Raw genomic sequence first — 24,404 nt, 5'->3', positions numbered from 1 at the left:
CATACCAGGCACACAGAACACTTCTTTCAAGGCAAATCTACCACTCGACAATCTGTGTGGCCTTGGAAGCCCATCTATTATGAACTATCCACACGTTTATGTGGTATCTCCTCGATTAGACGCTAAGCAGCTCCATAGGAAATGAGGTAATCCATTCCTCAGTACCCCCTTGAGCATCCGGGCCAATGCCAGGCACTCAGTGTGTATTCAAACACAGTCAATCTGATGTCTGCATACTCCTAGAGTCCCATCTCCATGGTGCATCTCTGCATCTATTCATCCATCCATCCCTAAACACCTCCACTTCTGTACGGTGTGACCACACAGGTCCCAAGATTTCAGGAGGCTGCAAAGACAACTCACAGAACAGTCAGAACCCCCCAGACCACAGCCGGAGCGCAGGACCTGGTCCTGGCTGTGCCCCAAGCGGTGGGACGCTGAAGCAATGCACGCAACTTCAGGACATCTTCCCTTCTGATCTCATGGTGTCACAAGACCAAAAGGGAGAGAGAGAGAGGAAGGAGGAGGAGAGAAACAAAAAGGTTATTTTACAAATTAAAGTTAGGGAAGGTAAGGTACATAAAGCAGTACTTTTTCTTTTAACCAGAAAAACTAGACTCAAGAAAATTTATTTTAAAAACCTTCCTTAAAAGTTGCAAAGATCCTACAATAAACTCCTGTATACCCTTTACCTAGACCCACCAATTGTTAACATTTAAGTAGCACTAACCTTTGATAAGTACTGGATGCTTCAGAGCAAATCATGATTTCTTTTCTTCGTCCACATTCACACTGCAGCTCTATCTGAAATACGATTAACATGTAGCAACTTTCAGCCCACGGTAAATATGTGAATGGGCAGGTTTCACTTTTAAAGCCTCTCTCAAACCAAACCACAGCAGAGAATAGAGAGACTGTGAGTGACTACCTTCCAAGATGGAGGAGCTAACCACACATGTAAAGTGACAACGTGGTGGCTGACATGCTAGGAGGGAAGTGTCCAGTCGACAGCGCCCCTTACCGGGAATGACTTCTGTCCTTAATCCTGCCTGAAGGGGCAGGCCTAGAATGAAGTTTTTACCACTGAACCAGAGGTAGACACTTGACCCAGAACCAGCCAAGGTCTACTCGACTCCACTTCATCCCTCTGCTTTCACCTCCTCGGGGGGGAGACCTTGCTTAATCCCTCAGACCAGCTAAGTCCCTCACTCACATGTTCTTGTGGCACCCCCTACAAGGGGGTAACTACTCCTTCACGACATTACCAAAGTCACAATTAATTATCTGAGTAATTAATTAGTATCTGTCCCTCTAATTAAAGGAACCAGGTGTCCTCTGTTCACTGGTGGAGCCCCAGCACCTACCACAGCATTACATCTTATACAAAATAGACACTTATGTATTTGTTGAATAAATGGAGTGGACAATCAGAGGCTCTCTTGAGAATTTGATCGAAGGGAGACAGAAACTGGTCAGGTGGCAGTGGGTACTTTCTGAATTAAAAGACCATCTCAAGCTTGGCAGATAGAAGTCTGTACAATTTACTCCACCCTTCTCTTGTTAACTTAACTTGCAGTTCCTTGCAACCAAAGATCCCTGGTAAGGATGTGTGCCCAGGTGCCACTGTAGGCAGTTCTGGACTCATCAGCAGCCCCAGAACCACAGTCAGTGCCCCACCAGGAGCCAGGATTACTCACCTTGGCTTTGCAAGCAGTCACAGGGCAGGGTGAGCTGAGGTGGCAAGGTGCCATACATGGGTGGCCACAGTCAGCTCTGGAGATGGTGCAGGGCTGCTTGCAGACCTCATCCACAAGACACTCTCCTTTGTGACAGAGTCTCTGACACCTGTGCATCCCACACGGTAGCGTGGCACCGCAGGGTAATCCGCAAGAGATATCAACCAGGTGACAGGGGATGTTGCTTCGTAACTAGGAGAGACAGAAGTAGCCAGATTCTCATCTCCATGCAGGATTTGGGGTGGATTTTAACTTCCTACTTAAACATTTCTGAACTTTCAAAAAGAGCATGTTTTTAAAAAAGTTATTTTTATCTGAAACAAAAATCAGGCTGTTTTTCAAAGTCTGAAAGGTTAGTTTGAAAAGAAAACAAACCTGAACCTTATTTAATAATGCTTGTTATGGGACTTCCCTGGTGGTGCAGTGGTTAAGAATCTGCCTGCCAATGCAGGGAATATGGGTTCGATCCCTGGTCCGGGAAGATCCCACATGCCGCGGAGCAACTAAGCCCGTGCGCCACAACTACTGAGCCTGCGCTCTAGAGCCCCTGAGCCACAACTACTGAACCCACGTGCCACAACTACTGAAGCACGTGCACCTACAGCCCGTGCTCCGCAACAAGAGAAGCCACCGCAGTGAGAAGCCCGCACACCACAACGAAGAGTAGCCCCCGCTCGACACAACTAGAGAAAGCCTGCGAGCAGCAACAAAGACCCAATGCAGCCAAAAAAAAAAAAAAAAAATGCTTGTTATGATCTAAAAGGATTTGTTTTAGCAACCGAGTGTGACTTGCAACATAAACTTCCCAAGATGGGTAACAAGCATGTGAAACCAGATAACTAGGGAGTTTCTGAAAATTTTATGACTAACTGGGAGGATCAGGTGATCTTTTCCCTCTGCAAACGGCTAGGGCACTGAGTTCACAGAAACCCTGGGGGTGGGGGCACCCTTGGCTCATGGTTTCAAGACTGCTTGCAGGGCTGTTTTATGTAATTAATTACTCAACTCTCCTCACGTCTCCCAACCCATGATCTCCATAGTTTTAGACAGCTCTGTCATTAAAAAAAATTAAGAGGCAACAGACCGTGGACCAACCAAATCATTTTTTTTTTCTTGAGAAATTGCCTCCATTCAGGATTCTTCACTCCAGGAAAAAGATGCTGGAATTTTATTCCTGTGGAACCAAAGGTTACTCTTACGTATTCACTCAAATTCTTTTAAGAACCCTCAAAATGAGGAATATACTTCGACTCTGGTGACACATAACTTGTACTCTTGAAGAGGCCCCCAAAGTCTAGGACGTACATGCTTTGGAATCAGTATTTTGGTAGAATGTAGTTCCCAGTCATTAAACACTCACCTACTCCAACACTGGGATAATTTGTGCACATGCTATGCCCTCTGTTGTCCCCTCCCCACATTACTTGCATATCTTCTCACTGTCCTTTAGGATGTTACTTATGCTACTTCCTCCAGAAACACCTTCCCTGGGTAAGGGCCCCTTCTATCCCCTTCAGTACTCTGTACTTCCCACATTACTGTACTTTTTTTTTTTTTTAGTATTTATTTATTTATTTGGCTGTGCCAGGTCTTAGTTGCGGCATGCAGGATCTTTTAGTTGTGGCATGCAGGATCTAGTTCCCCGACCAGGGATTGAACCCGAGCCCCCTGCATTGGGAGCACAGAGTCTTAACCATTGGACCACCAGGGAAGTCCCACACACTACTGTACTTACAATCGACTGTTTACACGTCTGCTTCCCGCCCCAGAGTGAAGGCTCCACAAGGGCAGGGGCGGCACCTGTCTTGTTCATTTCTGAATCACCCAAACCTAGCCTGTTACCTAGTACATAGCAGGTATGCAGTAAGTATTTGTTGATTGAAGTCCATCAACACAAAGATGACACATGGATGTCTTAGAATGGTTACTCTCAGAGGAAGTGAGATTTTTAGACGAAGAATAAATACCAAGGATTATGACTTGAGAACCACTGACAGGAAATAAGTGGAGAAAAATGTGTCCATCAAGATAAGAATACTGAAAGCATATTGTCATAGTTGTCAAGAGTTTCAAGAAATGTTGGCCAACATGTTACAAAGTAAAAAAAGCAGGTTACAAAACAGTATAATCTTCATAGAGTAGGGGAAAGAGTGTATCATACATGCCTGGAAGTCTATACACCAGGATGTTAAGAGTATTTCTTTCTGCATAGCAAAACTGTACTATCTTAACTGTCTACAATGAATATGCATTTTTAAGATAAACAAATCTTTTTAAAGTGTTTCAAAGTGTCTATAGTCAGTGGTGCCAAATATAGCTTAGACACTAAGAATAAGGATGAAAGTCCTTCATGGTAATGGCAGCAAGGAGGGGTAGGTTAGCCTGGAGCAAGGTGTACGGCCGATCACTCAGGACGGAAAGCTGCGTAGGGAGTAGAGAGAATGAACGGTGGCAACTGGTGGAGAGCCCACTCTCTTGGGATATTCTCACTGTAACACCTTTCCCCAGACTAGCAACCCCTCCCCATGCTGGCTAACCTAGAAGTTGTCTCTGAACACGGCTCATGCTCTCAAGGCCAACTGGCTGAGTTTCATTTGATTGTAACCAGATTAAAAATGAGAGCAGGGACTTCCCTGGTGGCACAGTGGTTAAGAATCCGCCTGCCAATGCAGGGGACACGGCGGGTTTAAGCCCTGGTCCAGGAAGATCCCACATGCCGCGGAGCAACTAAGCCTGTGCGCCAAAACTACTGAGCCTGCACTCTACAGCCCATGAGCCACGACCACTGAGCCCGTGCGCCACAACTACTGAAGCCCGCGTGCCTAGAGCCCGTGCTCCACAACAAGAGATGCCACCGCAACGAGAAGCCCGCGCACCGCAATGAATAGTAGCCCCTACTCTCGCCGCAACTAGAGAAAGCCCGCGTGCAGCAATGAAGCAGCCAAATAAATAATTAAAAAATAAACAAATAAAATAAAAATGAGAGCAGAATAGACTCAGAATGCTACTACTGTATGATTCCATTTATGTGATATTCTGAAAAGGCAAAACTACAGGGGCAGACAACAGATCATTGGTTGCCAGGGCCTGGGGGAAAGGGGAGAGTAACTATGAAGTGGCCCAAAGGAATGTCTGGGGGTGAATGAATGTTCCACATCTTGACTGTGGTGGTGGTTACATGACTGTACGAATACTTTTGTCAAAACTCATAGACTTGTACACTCAAAAGGGTACATTTCATTTTATGCAAACTATACCTTAATGAAAAGAAAAAGAAAAGAAAAAAAGTGGCAACAGCAAATCTCTGCTCCTTGGAGTATATTTATTTTGAGAAACAATGAGGCTAACCCTCTTAACGAAATCCAATCATAAATCTCTGGTTGGAACAATGAACACTTGAGAGAGAAAACTTACCTCATGTTTGCCCATGCACCATTTCTGAGTTAGAAAAGTACAAGGGGGACACTTGTCCTCACTATGACAAGAATGATACACTGTAGAAAGAGAAAGATAAAATTAGGAGTAACGTTTAAAATTAGGAATAATGTTTAAACATAGACTATTACACATATTATAATGGCATATGACATGGAACTTTTAAATTTCAGAGCTGAGTACTTTTTAAAATGGTCACTGGAAAGTAAAAGTAGTTGGCTTTATATTAAAGTGTTGAAAGATGAGCATGAGTGAGAAAAAGAAACCCAACTGAGGGGCGAGAGACACAGAAGCAGAGAAGGAGGCAGTTTTTCTACTCCGTCTCCTGTGGCACTGCCACATGGTCTGGCCACATTACTCAGCCATTCTTTTGGTCCTACCTTACACAGCAACTGCTCCCTTTTGTTGAGACATCTTTGTTATCTCATCTAACATGCTTCCTCTGACTCCTTTCAATTTCCTTACTGCCTGGAAGAGGCAGTTCATTCAAACTCACCTCCTACAACAAAGCCTTCGTTGGCTGACCACACCCTGCCCTGAGCGCTCTTGCTCTCCCTGACGTCTTAGTTCTTACACAGATGGCTTGCTGCCATGCTATCTGGCCCTTCTTCATGTATTGGCTGGTTGTGTCAAATGTATTCAACTACCATCTTCTTCCTCTCAGAAACAACAGAACAACCTCAAGGTCATGAGGTTATTTTGACCTTCCTTCCTCTGGCCCTCCCTCTATGTCTGACACCATGCTGGATATACAAGAAACACTCAAGAAAAGTTAAGTGAACGCTGAACGAAAGCAGGCTAAAACAAAACAACTCACAAACAGTTAACTTCTCACTATGGACATCAATCAGGATTTGGACTTCCTTTGTAACATCTGCAAGTGACTACAAAGGAAGTGAGTACAAGTGAGTGGGTGAGTATCTGCTTGGACATTAACTTCATGCTGGTGTGAACACCACAGCAAGGGCTTGCAAACTAAGCTGGGGGGGCCGTCTTAAGGTCTCCAGGAAAGGAGGGACTTTTCACTTCATGAGGAATTTACTTAATTCTTTTTCACTCTATTAACTTAAAAAATTGAGAACTGCTTGTCTATTTGTCAGACTAAATCATATGGCCAGATTTATTGTAAGTATCAAATCCAGTGACTTAAATTATATCAGGTTTGCCTCTGGGACTTGGTAAAATGAAATGATAGGGCCAATATGGTCCTAGAGGAAAGCCAGTGACTAGACTGGACAGAAAATGGGTGATGTCAAGTAGCTATTTATCTGGTGTCTACAGCAGCCTATCACAGAAAAACTGGAAACAAATGTCCAGCAACATGAAACTGACTGAATCAGTTATGGCCCATCCATGTAACAGGACACTCCACTACCATCTAGAAAAATATTCACTGATAAGGAGATAGATTAAAGTTACAATAATAAAAGGGAAAAAATCCAGTTAAAATAAATTCATTAGGATCCCACTTTTATTTTAGGAAAAAAAATGCAAATATATATTCTTGCCCATGGAAAAAGGCCCTGAAAAATACACACTAGGGCGTAATTCCTAAAAGGTAACATAAGAGATGATTTAATTTCAATCTTTTGACTTTATCTCTATTTTCTTTCTTTCTCTCTTCCTTTTTATGTAATAAACATATATTGCGTCTACAACAACAACAAAACCGAATTACTTTTAACTTTACAAAAAGATGCTTAACTTTGAAATATGCACCAGAAGTGGAGGCCACAAAGAAAGAAGACAAGACCAGCTGGGAATTCTCCCAACCCTTTGGGTGTGTTTGACATCCACAGAGTAAAGCAATGGAAGGCACTGTGATTCCCAGCTGTGGCCCAGATCTCAGACCCATCTTCACAGAAGCAGCCCCTGAGCACAGGGAACAAGGAGGGGCTACCACAGTGTAACCTCAAAGCAGTGAAGACCATCATGCAACATCCTAAATGACACAGTGTGAGCAGGCTGCGAGGTGTGGAGGCAAGGAGACAGGACCCACCTGGATGGTCACATTCATGGACTCTGGCACAGGTCTGGGTACACTCAGGGGGCCTGGTACCACAGGGAACTGGAGGGTAGATCACTGACGCGCCACAGTGGCAGGTTAATTCATCAAAACCTGGTGAAACAACAGGTGAAACAAAACAACCCTTCATGAATTTGAGATGCGCACAAGATAATTACACACACACTTTTTTTTTTTTTGGCTTGTATTTTTAGAGGAGAATTTTTGGGGGGGCTGCTCTTTTAAAAAAGGTTTTTATTTCATTAAAGTTGAGCTGCCAGCAAAGTGTTCAATTTTTACTTGCAACAAACTTTAAGTCCATGAGTATCCCAAGACATTTTTACATGTATTTTATAAACAAAAGATCTACAGACCATCTCTTTTGACAGAACAGGAGACTTCCACTAAAGAAACAGATTCTTTTTTTTTTTTAACTTTTTAGTTAGGAAAATGGATAGAGATTATAAAAGTCACAGGTAGTTAAACACAGAAAAATATGCTTTTGAATATAAACCTCAGAGAGCCACTGAAGCCATTAAAAAAAAAATTCTTATAAGTATAACCGACATCTATCATGATAAAAATATGAAGTTGAGATGAAGCCAAGAGCTACATCTGAGTTCACTAGGCACAGTTCACAAGCCCAATCAAAATGAGAACTCACATGGGGCCTCCAACAAGCGGTCCACTTTGTCAAGAGCTCTCCTAACCCTCAGACCCAAAGGGGAGCTAGTTCTTCAATCCTGGTCCTCGGTAGAGGCTGGGTCTTTGGCCATGGTTCTCAACTAGGGACCAAGAGTCAGAAAGCCCAGGCCCTCCAGGATTCCTCTACCCACTGCTCTTCTCCAGTCAGCACTCTCCAGAAAACTCTTCAGAGGCTACATAACGTGGTGGAAAGAGCCCTGTAAATATAGTAGGAGACTTAGGCTTCTAGTCCTGGACCTACTTCCCACTTGTGCGGTGACTGCGGGCAGGTAACTTAACGACTCTGAGATTGCTTCCTTTTGGCCAAATGGGGATACCAAACTTTGACCTGTCCACTCAAAAGTTTATTGTGGGGGTGGGCTAATATATGTGAAACAGCTAGGTAAAGAGTAAGAGGCTACATAACTTGTTTCTACGGAACTCCATGTGTGTGATTTATAACAAAGCACTTAACTCCGTTTTGAAATATGGTAGGCCTAGTATTCCACAGAAGGTATGTTGGGAAACCCTGATCTAGGCTAATCTTTTAATGTAGCAGTTCTCAAAGAGTGCTCAGTTGACCCCTAGGACTCCCTGATCCTTTCAGGGAGTCCACAAGGTCAAAATTATTTTCATAATAATACTTAGATACTATTTGCTTTTTTCACTATGTTGACATTTGCACTGATGGTGAAAAAGCAACAGCTGGTAATACTGCCAGGGCATTAGTGCAAATAAGGCAGTAGTGCCAAACTGTAATTGTTGTATTTTTCACTGCCACGTACTTAGAGTAGATAAAAAACGACAATTTCACTTAAGAAAGTCCTTGATGAAGAGGTAAAAAAAAAATCTTGACCCTTAAATACGTCTTTCTAATATTCTGTGGAACAAAATAGGGTACCTGCTTCAAGCACTTTTGTTGCACACAAAAATACAGTTGTCCCTCAGTATCCTGGCGGGAAGGGATTGGTTCCGGGACCCCCATGGGTACCAATATCCAAGAATGCTCAAGTCCCTTATATAATATGCTGTAGTATTTGCATACAACCTACGCACATCCTCCTGTATACTTTACATCATCTCCAGGTTACTTATAATACCCAATGCAATGTAAATGCTATATAAATAGTTGCCAGCACAAAACAAATTCAAGTTTTGCTTTTGGAACTTTCTAGAATTTTTCCCCTTGAACGTTTTTAACCCACAGTTGGTCGAATCTATGGATGTGGAATCCATGGATGTGGAACCCTCAGATATGGACGGCTGTCTGACCTCTGGTCATTTTAAAGAACTGCACTTTTCTGAGTCGTGAGCTGAATTGCTGAATTAACTCCTTTTTTCGTAACACACCGTTTTCCTTGAAAAAGTGACCGACAAACTATGATTATTCAGACTTGGGTATTTTGGCAGACATTGTATCAAAAATTAGCAGTGAGCCCATCACTTTAAGAAAACTGAATTTGCTGCCAACGATAACATTCAAGCTTTCAAGTGAAAATAGAATTTTGGAAAATACGCGTTTATCACTATGAGCTTGACAACTTCCTAATACTTTTCCCCAGAGTTTTCTGATGGGATTGGTAGTGTTATAATGAATGTGAGTTTTTAATATTATAACACAAGCAGACCCCATCTTAGGATCACTGCTTACATCCCAAGTTTCATACATTCAGGGACAACAGAGGAATAACTTCTTTAAAAGTCTCAATAGCTTTTCTGCTGTGGACGCTGCCGAGTAAGCAATCGTGGAAGCCTCCCCCCTCTACTGCCATCGTGTCTAAGTCAGAGTCTCCCAAAGAGCCCGAGCAGCTGCGGAAGCTCTTCATCAGACGTTTGACTTTGAAACAACCGATGAGAGTCTGAGGAGCCACTCTGAGCAATGGGGAACGCTCACAGACTGTATGGTAACGAGGGATCCAAACACCAGGCGCTCCAGAGGTTTCAGGTTTGTCACATATGCCACTGTGGAGGAGGTGGATGCGGCCATGGATGCAGGGCCACACGAGGTGGATGGAAGAGTTGGGGAACCAAAGAGGGCCGTCTCAAGAGAAGATTCTCAAAGACCTGGCACCCACTTAACCGTGAAAAAGATTTTTGTTGGTGGCATTAAAGAAGACACTGAAGAACATCACCTAAGAGATTATTTTGAACAGTGTGGGAAAACTGAAGTGATTGAAATCATGACTGAGGCAGTGGCAAAAACAGAGGCTTTGCTTTCATAACCTTTGATGACCATGACTCCGCAGACAAGATTGTCATTCAGAAATACCACACTGTGAATGGCCACAACTGTGAAGTAAGGAAAGCCCTACCTAAGTAACAGATGGCTAGTGCTTCATCCAGCCAAAGAGGAGGAAGTGGTTCTGGAAACTTTGGTGGTGGTCGTGGAGGTGGTTTTGGTGGGAATGACAACTCTGGTGGTGGAGGAAACTTCAGTGGTCGAGATGCCTTTGGTGGCAGCCGTGGTGGTGGGGGATATGGTGGCAGTGGGGATGGCAGTAATGGATTTGGTAATGACGAAAGCCATTTTGGAGGTGGCGGAAGCTACAATGATTTCGGCAATTACAACAATCAATCTTCAAATTTTGGACCCATGAAAGGAGGAAACTTTGGAGGCAGAAGTTCTGGCTCCTATGGTGGTGGAGGCCAATACTTTGCCAAACCACGAAACCAAGGTGGCTATGGTTCCAAAAGCAGTAGTAGCTATGGCAGTGGCAGAAAGTTTTAATTACTGCCAGGAAACAAAGCTTAGCAGGAAAGGAGAGCCAGAGAAGTGACAGGGAAGCTACAGGTTACAACAGACTTGTGAACTCAGCCAAGCACAGCGCTGGCAGGGCCTAGCTGCTACAAAGAAGACATGTTTTTGACAATACTCATGTGTATGGGCAAAAAAACTCGAGGACTGTATTTGTGACTAATTGTATAACAAGTTATTTTAGTTTCTGTTCTGTAGAAAGTGTAAAGCATTCCAACAAAGGGTTTTAATGGATTTTTTTTTTGCACCCATGCTGTTGATTGCTAAATGTAACAGTCCACTCATGAAGCTGAATAAATGTGTCTTTTTAAAATTGTGCTGTGTAAAGTTAGTCTACTCTGAAGTCATTTTGGTAAACTTCACCCCAACAATGTGAAGTTAGAATTCCTTCAGGGTGATGCCAGGGCCCATTCGAAATTTATTTACAACCCACTTGGGTGGAGAAGCCATTGTCTTCAGCTGAACTGACAGTTACTGTGTTGTGACCTGGAGTTCACCATTAAAAGGGTCACCCAAGCAAAGTTATGGAGTTTTCTGGTTATTAATATGATTGTTGGCACATCCTATGCAATATATCTAAACTGAATTACGGTACCAGATAAAGTTATAGATGGGAATGAGGCTTGTGTATCATCCATTATCACGTGTAATCAATAAATGATTTAATACCCTCTTTTAAAAAAAAGTCTCAATATATCTGAAGTACTAAGGCTTATTAATTCAGTAATCCATACCAACCTAAGAAAATCAATCACTCAGAATACATCATTCCTGACTTTCTAGAAAACTCTATATAATAAAGTATACAGTGAAGACACTCACTAGCTTGCCAGCATGTTTGGCAGTTCCCACGATGACAAGGTTCTTCACATCTATGAAGGCCACAGCGGAGTTTCCTCCCACAAATCAAAGGACACTTGTGCTCCTTATCCTAGGAGGAGAGATATTGATTGATTGATTGATTGCATGCAGGATCTTAGTTCCCCGACCAGGCATCGAACCTGTGCCTCCGGCAGTGGAAGCACAGAATCCTAACCACTGGACTGCCAGGGAATTCCTGAGAGATTTATATATGTTTACAAAATTATCTCCATTTTATATTTTCCATAAACAAGATTAATAAAGAAGCTCTCCACAATTATAGATCGCATGATATCTGGAATTAGCTTCAAAATAATCAAAGGAGGGGGAGTAGGTGGGGATGTGAATGAAACAGGATTAGTTATGACCTGATCACTACTGAAGCTAGATGTTGGGCATATGGGACTCATACTTGTATCTCTGCTTTTACATATGTTTGAAATATTCAGTAATAAGAGGAAGTCTTTAAACTTTCAAACACAGGTTTATAAGTAAGTCTTGATACACAGAACAATTTCATCACTCTTCACACTGCCAACATAAATGCTAAAAATAACAATTGTGTATTATATATGTGTGTGTATATATGTACTACTTTACTATTGGTACTGTGTTACCTTGTTTACACACACACACACACACACGATAACACAGTACCCACTGCCAGGTAGTGCTTCCTTTACTTAGTTCCACAGAAGTGAATACTTCAGATAACTGAAACTTGTTCTTTAAAAAATGCCACACTCGGGACTTCCCTGGTGGTCCAGTGGTAAAGAATCCTCCTTCCAATGCAGGGGACGCGGGTTCGATCCCTGGTCGGGGAAATAAGATCCCACATGCCGCGGGGCAACTAAGCCCATGTGCCACAACTACTGAGCTCGTGCACCTCAACTAGAGAGCCCGTGTGCTGCAAACTACAGAGCCCACAAGCTCTGGAACCTGTGCGCCACAACTAGAGAGAGAAAACCTGCATGCCACGACTAGAGAGAAGCCCGCGCGCCGCAACAAAAAGATCCCGCATGCCTCAACAAAGAACCCATGTGCCACAACTAAAACCCGACGCAGCCAAAAAAAAAAGAAAAGCATATCCAAGAATGGAGGCCCCTCTTCTGGAAAAAAAAAAAAGCCACACTCATTTTGCCTACTGATCTGACCCATGGAATATATGAAACTTGAAGCCTGAGTTGCTAAGGCCAAGCCAGTCTGTGTGCTGGGACAGCATACAGTCTCCTGCAGATGACTACATGCTCATCCAGTGGTCTTGAGCTCTGGGGCCTGAGGCCTTCTGTCTTTCTTCTTTCCCTTCCTCCACGTTGCCATCAGCTGACTTCTTGACCTGGCTGAGGCCTAAAAAGGCCCAGTCTGTCTCTCTGGGTAGCATTCTGACTGCTGCTCAGGGGCCTCTCCCAGTGATTTCCAAATCTGGGCTGCATTCTAGATGGCTGAGGCTTCCAGAAGCCCAGCCCCTAGATGAATGCAATCTGATAGTGCTTAATGATAGGTCCACTTACCACACAGCATATCTCGTTACATTTATGCCGTCCACATAACCGTTTCTTGTTACACCTCTTGTCACACATAAATGTAGCATCTGCTATGAACAGTTAAGAAGAAAAAAAAGTCAGAGGATATGAACATTCATTCAACAAATATTTGTGTGACTACAGGCTGAAGAAATACAAATGTAATAATGTAAATAAATTAGTTATGGTGAAAATGCATACTACTTAAATATCACTTTTCACTTGCCAGTCAAAAAATAGAAAATAGGAAGACTACCCAAGTGCCCACTGATAGATGAATGCATAAAGAAGATGTGGAATATATACAATGGAATATTACTCAGCCATTAAAAAAAAGGAAAGAAATCTTGCCATTTGTGACAACATGGATGGGCCTAGAGGATATTATGCTAAGAGAAATAAGACAGACAGAGAATGACAAATACAGTATGATTTCACTTATATGTGGAATCTAAGAAACAAAACAAATGAACAAACATAACAAAACAGAAACAGTGTAGATACAGAGAACAAACAGGTGGTTGCCACAGGAGAGGGGGGTGGGGGAAAAAAGAAACAGGTGAGAGGTACAAACTTCCAGTTGCAAAACCAATGATTCATGGGTATGAAATGCACAGTGTGGGGAATATAGTCAATAACTAAATAATATCTTTGTATGGCGACATAATGTAACTAGACTTATTGTGGTGATCATTTTGAAATGTATAGAAAAAAACACTATGCTGTGTAATAGGAACTAACATAGTGTTGTAGGTCAACTATACTTCAAAAACAAACAAACTCATAAAAAAGACATCATATTTGTGGTTATCAGAGGCGGGGGGTGGGGAGAGGGGGAACTGGAGGAGGGCAGTCAAAGGCACAAACTTCCAGTTACAAGATAAATAAGTATTAGGGATGTAATGTACAACATGATAAATATAATTAACATTGCTGTGTGTTATACATGGAAGTTGTTAAGAGAGTGAAGTAAGAGTTCTCATCACAGACAAAAATTTTTTTTCTATTTCTTTCATTTTCCATCTATATGAGATGATGAATGTTCACTAAACTTATTGTAATAATCATTTCATGATGTATGTAAGTCAAATTATTATGCTGGGACAGGAATAAAGACGCAGACGTAGAGAATGGACTTGAGGACACGGGGAGGGGGAAGGGTAAGCTGGGACGAAGTGAGAGAGTGGCATGGACATATATACACTACCAAATGTAAAATAGATAGCTAGTGGGAAGCAGCTGCATAGCACAGGGAGATCAGCTCGGTGTTTTGTGACCACCTAGAGGGGTGGGATAGGGAGGATGGGAGGGAGACACAAGAAGGAGGAGATATGGGGATATATGTATATGTATAGCTGATTCACTTTATTATAAAGCAGAAACTAACAAACCATGGTAAAGCAATTATACCCCAATAAAGATGTTAAAAACAAACAAAAAATTATTATGCTGTACACTTTAAGCTTATATAGTGCTATATGTCAATTATATCTCAATAAAACTGGAAGAAGAGGGGGTTTCCCTGGTGGCGCAGAGGTTAAGAACCCACATGCCAAGGCAGGGGACACGGGTTTGAGCCCTGGTCCGGGAAGATCCCACATGCTGCAGAGCGACTAAGCCCGTGCACCACAACTACTGAGCCTGTGTGCCACAACTACTGAAGCCCACGCGCCTAGAGCCCGTGCTACGCAACAAGAGAAGCCACCGCAATGAGAAGCCCGCGCACTGCAATGAAGAGTAGCCCCCACTCACCTCAACTAGAGAAGTCCCGCGCATAGCAAAAAAGACCCAACGCAGCCAAAAAAAAAAAAAAAAAAAAAAAACTGGAAGAAAAGGAAATAGGAAGACTGATTAATGTATGGAAGAGGTGAAGGTGTGGAGAAAAAGGCACACACACTTAGTGAATGGGAGAATAAACTTTTGGAGTACATATGTATCTATCAAAAATTTAAGTGGTAATTCCAGTTTAAGTAATGCTTCCTACAGATACACTTTCAAAAGTAGCTAGGACACCAAAAGCACAAGCAACAAAAGAAAAATAAATTAAATTTGATCAAAATTAAAAGCTTTTGTGCATCAAAGGACACCATCAAGAAAAGGCAACAGGGGCTTCCCTGGTGGCACAGTGGTTGAGAATCTGCCTGCTAATGCAGGGGACACGGGTTCGATCCCTGGTCTGGGAAGATCCCACATGCCGCGGAGCAACTGGGCCCGTGAGCCACAGCTACTGAGCCTGCGCGTTTGGAGCCTGTGCTCCGCAACAAGAGAGGCCGTGATAGTGAGAGGCCCGCGCACCGCGATGAAGACTGGCCCCCGCTTGCCGCAACTAGAGAAAGCCCACGCACAGAAACAAAGACCCAACACAGCCAAAAATAAATAAATAAATTAATAAAAAAAAAAAAAAGAAAGAAAAGGCAACAACATAATGGGAGAAAATATTTGCAGATCAGTTATCTCATAAGTGTCTAGGATCCAAAATTTATAAAGAACTCTTTCAACTCAGTAACAAAACGACAACCCAATGAAAAAATGGTAAAGGAATAGACTTTTCCAAAGAAGATATACAAATGGCCAAGTACATGTAAAAATGCCCAACATCATTAGTTATTAGGGAATGCAAATCAAAACCACAATGATTTATCATTTCATACCCACTGAGGAGGGCAATAACAGTAATAATAATAATAGTAGTAATAAAAAACAGAAAATAACAAGTGTTGGAGAGGATGTGGAGAAAATGAAACCCTCATACATTACTGGTGGGACTGCAAAATAGTGTAACTACTGTAGAAAACAATGTGGCAGTTCTTTTTAAAAAATTCTACCTAGGGCTTCCCTGGTGGCGCAGTGGTTGAGAATCTGCCTGCCAATGCAGGGGACATGGGTTCGAGCCCTGGTCTGGGAAGATCCCACGTGCTGCGGAGCAACTGGGCCCGTGAGCCACAATTACTGAGCCTGCGCGTCTGGAGCCTGTGCTCCGCAACAAGAGAGGCTGCGATAATGAGAGGCCCGCGCACCGCGATGAAGAGTGGCCCCCACTTGCCGCAACTAGAGAAAGCCCTCGCACAGAAACGAAGACCCAACACAGCCATAAATAAAAATTTAAAAAAAAAAAAATTCTACCTATAACCAACATATAATCCAGCAATTCCATTTCTAGGTACATAACCAAAAGAATTTACAACAGGTTCTCAGATAAAAGCTTGTGTACAAATGTTCATAGCAGCACTGGTTGCAATAGTCAAAAGAAGGAGACAAACCAAATGTCCACCAACAGATGAATGGATAAACAAACTGTGGTATATATATACAACAGAATATTATTCAGTCATAAAGAGGAATGAAGTACTGATGTGTGCTACAAGGTGGATGAACCTTAAAAACATGCTAAATGAAAGAAGCCAGAGACAAAAGGTTACATATTATATGATTTCATTTATATGAAATACTCAGAATAATTAAATCCACAGAGACAGGAAGCAGATTGGTGGTTGCCAGGGCTGGTGGGGAGGGGTGAGTGGGGAGTGAAAACTTAGTAAACAAAGGGTTTCCTTTTGGGATGATGAACCCATTTTACAATTGATAGAGGTGATGGTTTTACAACACTGTGAAGGTACTAAATGCCACTGAATTGTACACTTTAAAATGTTTCACTGGGGACTTCCCTGGTGGTGCAGTGGTTGGGAATCCACCTGCCAATGCAGGGGACACGGGTTCGAGCCCTGTTCTGGGAAGATCCCACATGCCACGGAGCAACTAAGCCTGTGCGCCAGAACTACTGAGCCTGCGCTCTAGAGCCCGCGAGCCACAACTACTGAGCCTGCATGCCACAACTACTGCAGCCTGTGTGCCTAGAGCCTGCGCTCTGCAACAAAGAGAGGCCACCACAATAAGAAGCCCACACACCGCAACAAAGAGTAGCCCCTGCTCGCCGCAACTAGAGAAAGCCCGCGCACAGCAACAAAGACACAACGCAGCCAAAAAGTAAATAAATTTATTAAAAAAAAGAAAAAACAAAACAAAACAAAAAAATGTTTCATTGTATGTTCTGTGAATATTATCTCAATAAAGGTGCTGAAGGCGCTGAAGTGTTCACGGGTGAAATAACGTTTGGGATTTGTTTTCAAAGTACTTCAGTGAAAATTAAAAATAGGAAAAAGAGGGATGGATGAAGAAGATGAGCAAAATGCTGATAACTGTTGATGACTGGTGATAGGTACATAGGGATTCACTATACTAGTCTCTCTACTTTCACATATGATTGAAAATTTTCATCGTAAGCTAAAAAAGTAACAAGATGGTTACAGCGTTATCTGTAATGGGGAAAAATTGGAGACAACCTAAATGACCAACAAAAGAGCAATGGTGAACTATACTAAGGCATATCCACATAAAGAATGTTCTCAAGAGGGAGAGCTATACACACTGACATAGAAAAATGTCTTTGATATATTACTGAGGGGAAAAAAACAAGTTCCAGAAAGTATGTTTAGTAAGAACCTAAGTTTAGCGGAAAAACAAAACCATACTAGCACATGTATACACCTGTATGGATATAGAAAAAGATCTGGACCCATACCCAACAAACTAATGATGTGGTTTTATCAGGGGAATGGAACTAGGAGGGGAAAATGGGGTGACGGTGTATTTCTACTTTTTACGTTATATTAGTTTATCAATTTTTTAATTATTAAAAATTATGTATTAATATAGTAAGTTTTCCAAATTATATTTTTTAATTACCAAAATTTTGACTGTGGTTTTGAGGAAGATATTTCTGGTTATGTCAAATATTCAGATATTTGAGGCAGATACTCAGCCATTCTCCACCTTCCTCAGGCTAACAGAGCCTTAATTTTGTTCAGAAACTGGGCACCCACGTGTTCCTCCATTACAGGAGTGAATGCTGAATAGTGTAGCCTGTCATGGTAATTCCATTCCCCTTGTTAGTGAAGGGTTTGGGCAGGAACATGTGATAAAAAGCATACTGAGGGTCTTTCAGAACTGTCTTCCTTGTTCTCAAGAAGGAGGAGAAGAATCTCTCCTTCTTTTCTTTAGATGTTGCTGGGAGATGACTCAATGCATGAAATTGCTGTAGCTAACTAATACCCATGAGGGGAAAACCAAGAAAATCACAGGAAGCTGGACTGGAGTCCTAGAATCACTGGGTTTGTAATTAACCAACCTTGGACTTTTTCTGCCTCCAGATTTCCTGTTATGAGAGACAGTAAACCTCCTTAGAGCTAAAGTCATTTTTCCTTGGGTTTTTTGATACCTGTAGCCAGAAGCACCTTAACCAATACAGCTTTCTTTCTGACCAGAATAAGAGCTTTTATTTTGTATAAGTTTATCTTCTATCACTTTTCCAAAACAGTTTTAAGGTGGTTTAAACAAAGACTATGTGACGGTTGGTAAAACAAGGACAGAACCATAATAAAGTGGAGTATCAGGATCAAGGACAAAGGAAGAAACAATATTCTAGGCCTAAACGTTAAGAAGGCTGCTGGCTGAGTCCCCCTGTTCTAGGTATCCAACAGTCCTATCAAGCCATAAGGGGATCAAGCATCAGAGTCAGCTTTTACAAAGTTTGCTTCATTAGATATTATTTTCCTTCCCTTCCCATACCAACATTTTATTATGAAAAATTTCAAACATATAAAAGAGTTGAAACAAGTTTATAGTGAACACCTATATATGCCCACTACCTAGACTCTACCAGTAGTTGCTTTTTCTCATAACTCTCTATTTTTCCATCCAACTATCAGTTTATCTTAATTTTGGATGCTTTTCAAAGTAAGCTGCATACATGAATACACTTCCCCTGTATTTTACAGCATTTCATTAACTAGAATTCAATTTATGGTTCTTTTTTTTTCTTTTGAGGTAAAAGTTACATACAGTTAAATGCACAAAGTACCTTCACTGAATTCTGACATATAACCCATCCCCCTGTCAAGATGTAAAAAATTACCTTCACCCCAGAAAGTTACCTCATGCCCCTTCCCAGTCATACCTTCGCTTTTGAGACTGGTACATGGAAGCTCCTATGGAGAAAGAAAAGGGAATAGTAACTACTTTAGGAATAAATGAAACAACACAACTGCAGCATAATGCTAAATGTAACATGCATATCCCAAATACCCAGTACTTCTCTGGCAGTCGCTTATTCACCAACTTCACCTATCGGGAGCTACGTTTGCCCAGTCCCTGTAAGCTTTACTCCCAACAGGGCCCCAGGTCTAATGACTTTTCATGCAAATATAACATTCTTTGTGGTCTGACCTCTAAACTCACAGCAGATTACGTATTATAAAATCTGAATGAAAGAAGGACTGACTGCTAAAGGTATGCAAAGCAAAGAGAAATAACTGTCTGGCAAGGGTACAGACAGAAAAAGCCATAAAAAGCAGATATAAGAATTGAAAATATGTAACAATCAGTACCATCTGATGCAGGGACAAACAGCTCTACATACTCAAGAGTATCCCTGGCAATGCAGCTGAACTGTAGCAGAGTGGAATACAGAAGTCCTTTGCCATTCAAAGTTTTGCTACCCTGGTTTCAATCATGTGTGAATGGCCTCAAAGGTCTATCACATGTAATTCTGCTGATACATGTTCCTGAATAACATGCGTGGGGAGGCTGCTGTGTGAAGGGCCAGTCACTTGGGAGAGAGTGAGCCTGGATGGCTGCCCAGCATCTACATCTGAATTTGGCTTTGATGTCATGGACAGGTTGCTATGTACTCAGAAATAAGCAAAATGATAAAAACATTTCTTCTCAGTGAAAATGACCCTGAAAAAGGGGGGCAGCTGCTGGAGTTGACAACAGACGTGAAGATGTCTAAGAAATTGAAGCTTCTTGGCTGGAAAAATGTTTTCGGTAAATCAGTGAGTTGGCTCGGTTCTATGACATGAAAAAATTCCCCATATGCTCTCTAGAGATACAAAGCAAAAGTGACTCACGAAATTGCTTGAGTGAGTGCTCCAGTTAATACAAACACTGGATTGTACACAGGAAATGCTGGGAGTTTGGGGGTTTTGAGCACAAGCCACCATTCTCCTTGCTTGGCCCTACGATAAATCTTTCTCTGCTCCAAACCCTGAAGTTTTACTCGTTTGGCCTCACTGTGAGTCAGGCGCATGAACTTGTGTTCGGTAACAATTTTGGCGAAGGCAGCCCAGGGGTCTGTGCTCGTGCCGGGTCGACCCTGGCCAGAGGCAGCCCCTTCCCTGAGTGTCCAGCAGCTAGCTGCCGGAGCGCATTCATTCCAGGGAACTGGAAGGGACTCTCCCTGACAGGCGCCAGCCACCCCACAACATGAGGCTGTTTGGAGTTGAGAAAAAAAAAAAAAGAAAAAGAAAAAGAAATGACATGCTGGAGTGGTATGTACACCTGCAGGGAAAGACGGAACTCCCATAAATCCCTATACTAAATATGAATTACCAATAAAAACTTAAATACAGGGTTCTTTGTTAATAGGTAGTAAGATACAGCAAACATTTCTCAGACTCCTACCAAAGTGATTAAAAGAGAAGAACTTCTGAAGCTTTAAGAAATAAGTTTCTATTTATCTAGAAAACTCACTTCCATGGAAAAGCCCATTCCATTACAAAAGATATTTCAGGAAAAATCTGGCTGAAAAATGAGGTAATTATCAGTGTTTCAAAGAGATCTTTCACTTTGTCAAATTGTTTAACAGAATTCATATTGATAGTGAGCTCCTCCAGCAATTTTAGAATAAGATTTTATTTGCAAAAAAAATTCAATTTACAAATAGCTTTTCAAGAATACACTCACTGCCATGGGATCCACTATTAGGGGGAGTGAGGACAGAGAGTGAATGAGAAGCAAAAAAGCACAGAGACAGAGAAAGGGATTGTTGGGGAGAAAGAAGCAAACTGACAGTTGTGTATCCCAACCCTGTTTGTAATTCTTGGTCACAAAGAGCACCTCCAGGCATTACTAAATTTATGATTACTAAATCAGAGTATCTCACAGTCTTCAAGCTGGTATTTACAAAGCATAAAATGGTCCTGTACCTGACATTCAAAATACCTTTATTGTCCTACGTATTCTGTAATTTCATTCAGAAAAAAACCCCACACATCCTCATACAACTTTTGTCACATGTAAATTGCACTACTTTGACAATTTTTTCTTTAATTCTGAAGCTTACTTATTAAGCTAGCTCCCAATTTATGGACAATATCCTCAGAATCATTTGCAAGTCAGCTGCTACCCAGACCTTGGGCTGTATTTAACAAATAGAATCAACTACTCAGAATTCTGTCTCTACCCAGGCCTGTGTTCTGCTGGGACAGGTGCCGATATGCACTGAAATGACCAGAAGTACATCAGAGAGCAGGACAGATCAACATTCAGTATGTTCCCCAAGTTGGATTACCTACAGACTTCAGAGGAAAGCTTCTTGCCTCTTCTGGTGACAGACATAGAAATGGGCACTAATTCCAAAATGGTAAGATGACTTTTTATAATACATAGTCCAATGAAGTTTGTCCCAGGCAGAAAGCAGAGGTTGACAAAACAGTTGTATAGTGAAAAATTAACACTATCTGAAGAGAGGTCTGGCCTTTGCCATTGGCTTCTGGGAGATAATCTTGGAATATCATGCCTAATGGGAGTGTCATTGTTTCCCTGGAGCCTTGGGTCACCAGACAGTCTAACATGATTTAGGGTGCAGGCTGGCCACACCAAAAGACCAATGATGTGATTTAGGGCATGGGCTTTGGGTCACACAGTGTTAGTAGACTTCGGAGGGACTGGAGGCTGAGATCAGCTACATGGGCAGTCAACCATGCCTACATGATGCAGCCCCAATAAAAATTGACCACCCACTCTCCGGTGGGTGAGCTTCCTTGGTTGGTAATACTCCACGCATACAATCACACACTGGTGCTAAGAAAGTTAACGCTGTTCCAACTCCATGGGGAGAGGACAACTGGAAGCTTCGTATTTGGTACTTTCTTGCATTCTGCCCTCCATGCTTCTTCCTTTGGTTGATTTTAACCTGTATCTTTTCCCTTTAGTAAACTGTAATCAAGAGTATAACAGTTTTCAATGAGTTCTGTGAGTTCTTCTAGCAAATAATCAAATCTTGAGGGTAGCCTTGGGGACCACTGGATTGCAGTTGGTATCAGAGGTGAGGGCGGTCATGTGGACTGTTCTAATTCAGCAATTGTCTGAACTCCTGCAGTGGGTGTCAGAAGTGAGGGCGATCTTGTGGACTGTGTTCCCTCTAACTTAGTGAGCTAACTGCTTGCAACGGTGCTATTGTTCTTCTCTTCTGGCATCTAGCATTATCACACTTGTATTTGGTCAAGCTACTTGTATGTGTGCCCTAAGCCTATTATTGGCCTCTGAGCCTTGCGTGCCATACCCCTTCATACCTATCCTACAACTGGCCCATAGTAGATATCGGTATACATTGGCTGGATTGGATGAATCATACACAGTATTTACAGAAATAAGCCTGAGGTTATTTTGATTCCTTCCCTCCCACAATCACCAATTTAAAAGGCATTGGGTGCTTCCCCAGTGGCGCAGTGGTTAAGAATCTACCTGCCAATACAGGGGACACAGGTTCGAGCCCTGGTCAGGGAAGATCCTGCATGCCGTGGAGCAACTAAGCCCATGTGCCGCAACTACTGAGCCTGAACTCTAGAGCCCGCTCGCCACAACTACTGAGCCTGCTCGCCACAACTACTGAAGCCTACGTGCCTAGAGCCCATGCTCTGCAACAAGAGAAGCCACTGCAACGAGAAGCCCGTGCACCGCAGTGAAGAGTAGCCCCCGCTCACCGCAACTAGAGAAAGCCCGCACACAGCAAAGAAGACCCAATGCAGCCATAAGTAAACAAACAAACAAACAAACAAATAAGTAAAAGGCATTGGTGGCAACAACTCTAGCATTCTGTAGGATTTACCTTTGTTCTGAAAGAGCATCTGCAGGAAATAACTGATGTGCGAGAGCATGGTCCACAGTCTCCTTCATGGCAGCGCTTTTCACAAGTATGAATGAAATCTTTAATAAAAATGAAAAGAGCTGGGAATGAAAATTGCAACTACTCATTTTCAGACTCCCAAATTAACTAGCCACAACGGTCTTCCACCTCTGTTCCCTGCAACTCCATCACCAGAATTGAGGGAAGAAGGATGCTATCAATGCCTCTTCCCCTATCTTCCCTTCAACTGGCAGGCTGAGCCTTTTCCAGCAAGGACAGGCCCCAGCATTAGTCACAGCAAGATGCTCTGGAGCACAAGATGCTCTGCCTAAGTCAAGAAACAGATCTTCTGACTCTTTATTTAGACCTCAAGTCTCCAGGTTAGACTCGGATCTCCTTAAAATTGTAGCCATGGTTGACTTGCTGAAGTACTCTTGACTCCGAAAATCACCTGGGGATCATAAGTAATCAGAAACCATCATCCATAATCTCACTAAGCTCTATGAACGTTTGGTGATAGGTGGCCTGCTAGTCATTCTGCTAAGGTAGATTTTAGGACAAGTCCTGTTTCAAGGACCCCATCAGGGATCATCCATAGTCTTTCTCAATGGCTGCTGTTTACATGACGTATTTTTTCCATCCTTTTACTTTCAGCCTAACTGTACCTTTGACTCTAAAGTCTGTTTCCCAAAGATGGCATATAGTTGGATCTTTTTAAAAAATTCATTTTGACAATCTCTGGTTTTTGTTTAATTCACTGACGGTAATGTTAGTATTGATATAGTTGGATTTATGTCTGCCATTTTACTTTTAGTTTTCTTTACATCTCATGTCTTTTTTGTTAACTTAATTCTCCTTCATTGCTTTCTTTCGCATTAAGTGAATATTTTCCAGTGTAACATTTTTTCCTGGTAATGGCATGTTCCATTATGTTTTGAGTTATCTTCCTAATGGCTGCTCTAGGGTTTATCAAATGCATCTTATTAGAATCTACTTCAGATTTGTACCAACCTAACTCCAGTGAGATACAGAAGCCTTACACCCATATAGCTCTATTTTCTCTTCTCTTTTGTGCTTTTATTGTTATACATATTACATTTATATGTGTTACAAATTCAACAGTACAATGTTAAAATTATTGCTTTATGTTATGCCTATTAAAGAAGTTGACAAAAGAAAGGAGAGCAAGTATGCATTTATAACTTGTTATGTTTATCTTATTTACCATTACTGGTTTTCTTCATTTGTTGCTACAGATCTGAGTTACCATCTGGTATCATTTCCTTACTCCAGTACAACTTTGATCCCACCGACCTCCTTTGTGCTGTTACTGTCCGATACATTTCTATATACTGTAGGCCTAACAATACAATTATATGCATATTTTATACAATCACTTTTTAAATCAGTTGCAAGAAGAAGAAATATGCACTTATACTTT

At 42.0% G+C, this 24,404-nt stretch overlaps 1 protein-coding gene and 1 pseudogene across 5 annotated transcripts in view; one reads left to right on the top strand and one right to left on the bottom strand.

The window, feature by feature from the left end:
- The window catches only part of NFX1 (nuclear transcription factor, X-box binding 1), an 84,615-nt gene that overhangs the window by 11,874 nt on the left and 48,337 nt on the right, over nt 1-24,404 (bottom strand). For 3 of the 5 annotated variants that reach the window (XR_011075105.1, XM_068552113.1, XM_068552114.1), the window contains exons 10-17: nt 22,946-23,043; nt 19,013-19,043; nt 12,988-13,070; nt 11,438-11,546; nt 7,171-7,290; nt 5,151-5,230; nt 1,698-1,928; nt 731-804 (exon numbers count right to left, since the gene is read on the bottom strand). Coding sequence is in view for 4 of the 5 variants with exons in the window: in XM_068552113.1 (XP_068408214.1) it covers nt 731-804; nt 1,698-1,928; nt 5,151-5,230; nt 7,171-7,290; nt 11,438-11,546; nt 12,988-13,070; nt 19,013-19,043; nt 22,946-23,043 (826 nt within the window). In the remaining variant the exon portion in view is untranslated. Of the gene's footprint in view, nt 1-730; nt 805-1,697; nt 1,929-5,150; nt 5,231-7,170; nt 7,291-11,437; nt 11,547-12,987; nt 13,071-18,989; nt 19,044-22,945; nt 23,044-24,404 lie in introns of those variants that run through there. The other 2 variants (XM_068552115.1, XM_068552116.1) reach the window with 2 other exon arrangements.
- LOC137770446 (heterogeneous nuclear ribonucleoprotein A1-like) lies at nt 9,080-10,779 on the top strand (annotated as a pseudogene).

This window comes from Eschrichtius robustus, chromosome 10 (assembly GCF_028021215.1).
Source record: "Eschrichtius robustus isolate mEscRob2 chromosome 10, mEscRob2.pri, whole genome shotgun sequence".
Classification (NCBI taxonomy): Eukaryota; Metazoa; Chordata; class Mammalia; order Artiodactyla; family Eschrichtiidae; genus Eschrichtius; species Eschrichtius robustus.
This window is presented reverse-complemented; position numbering and strand designations above follow the sequence as displayed.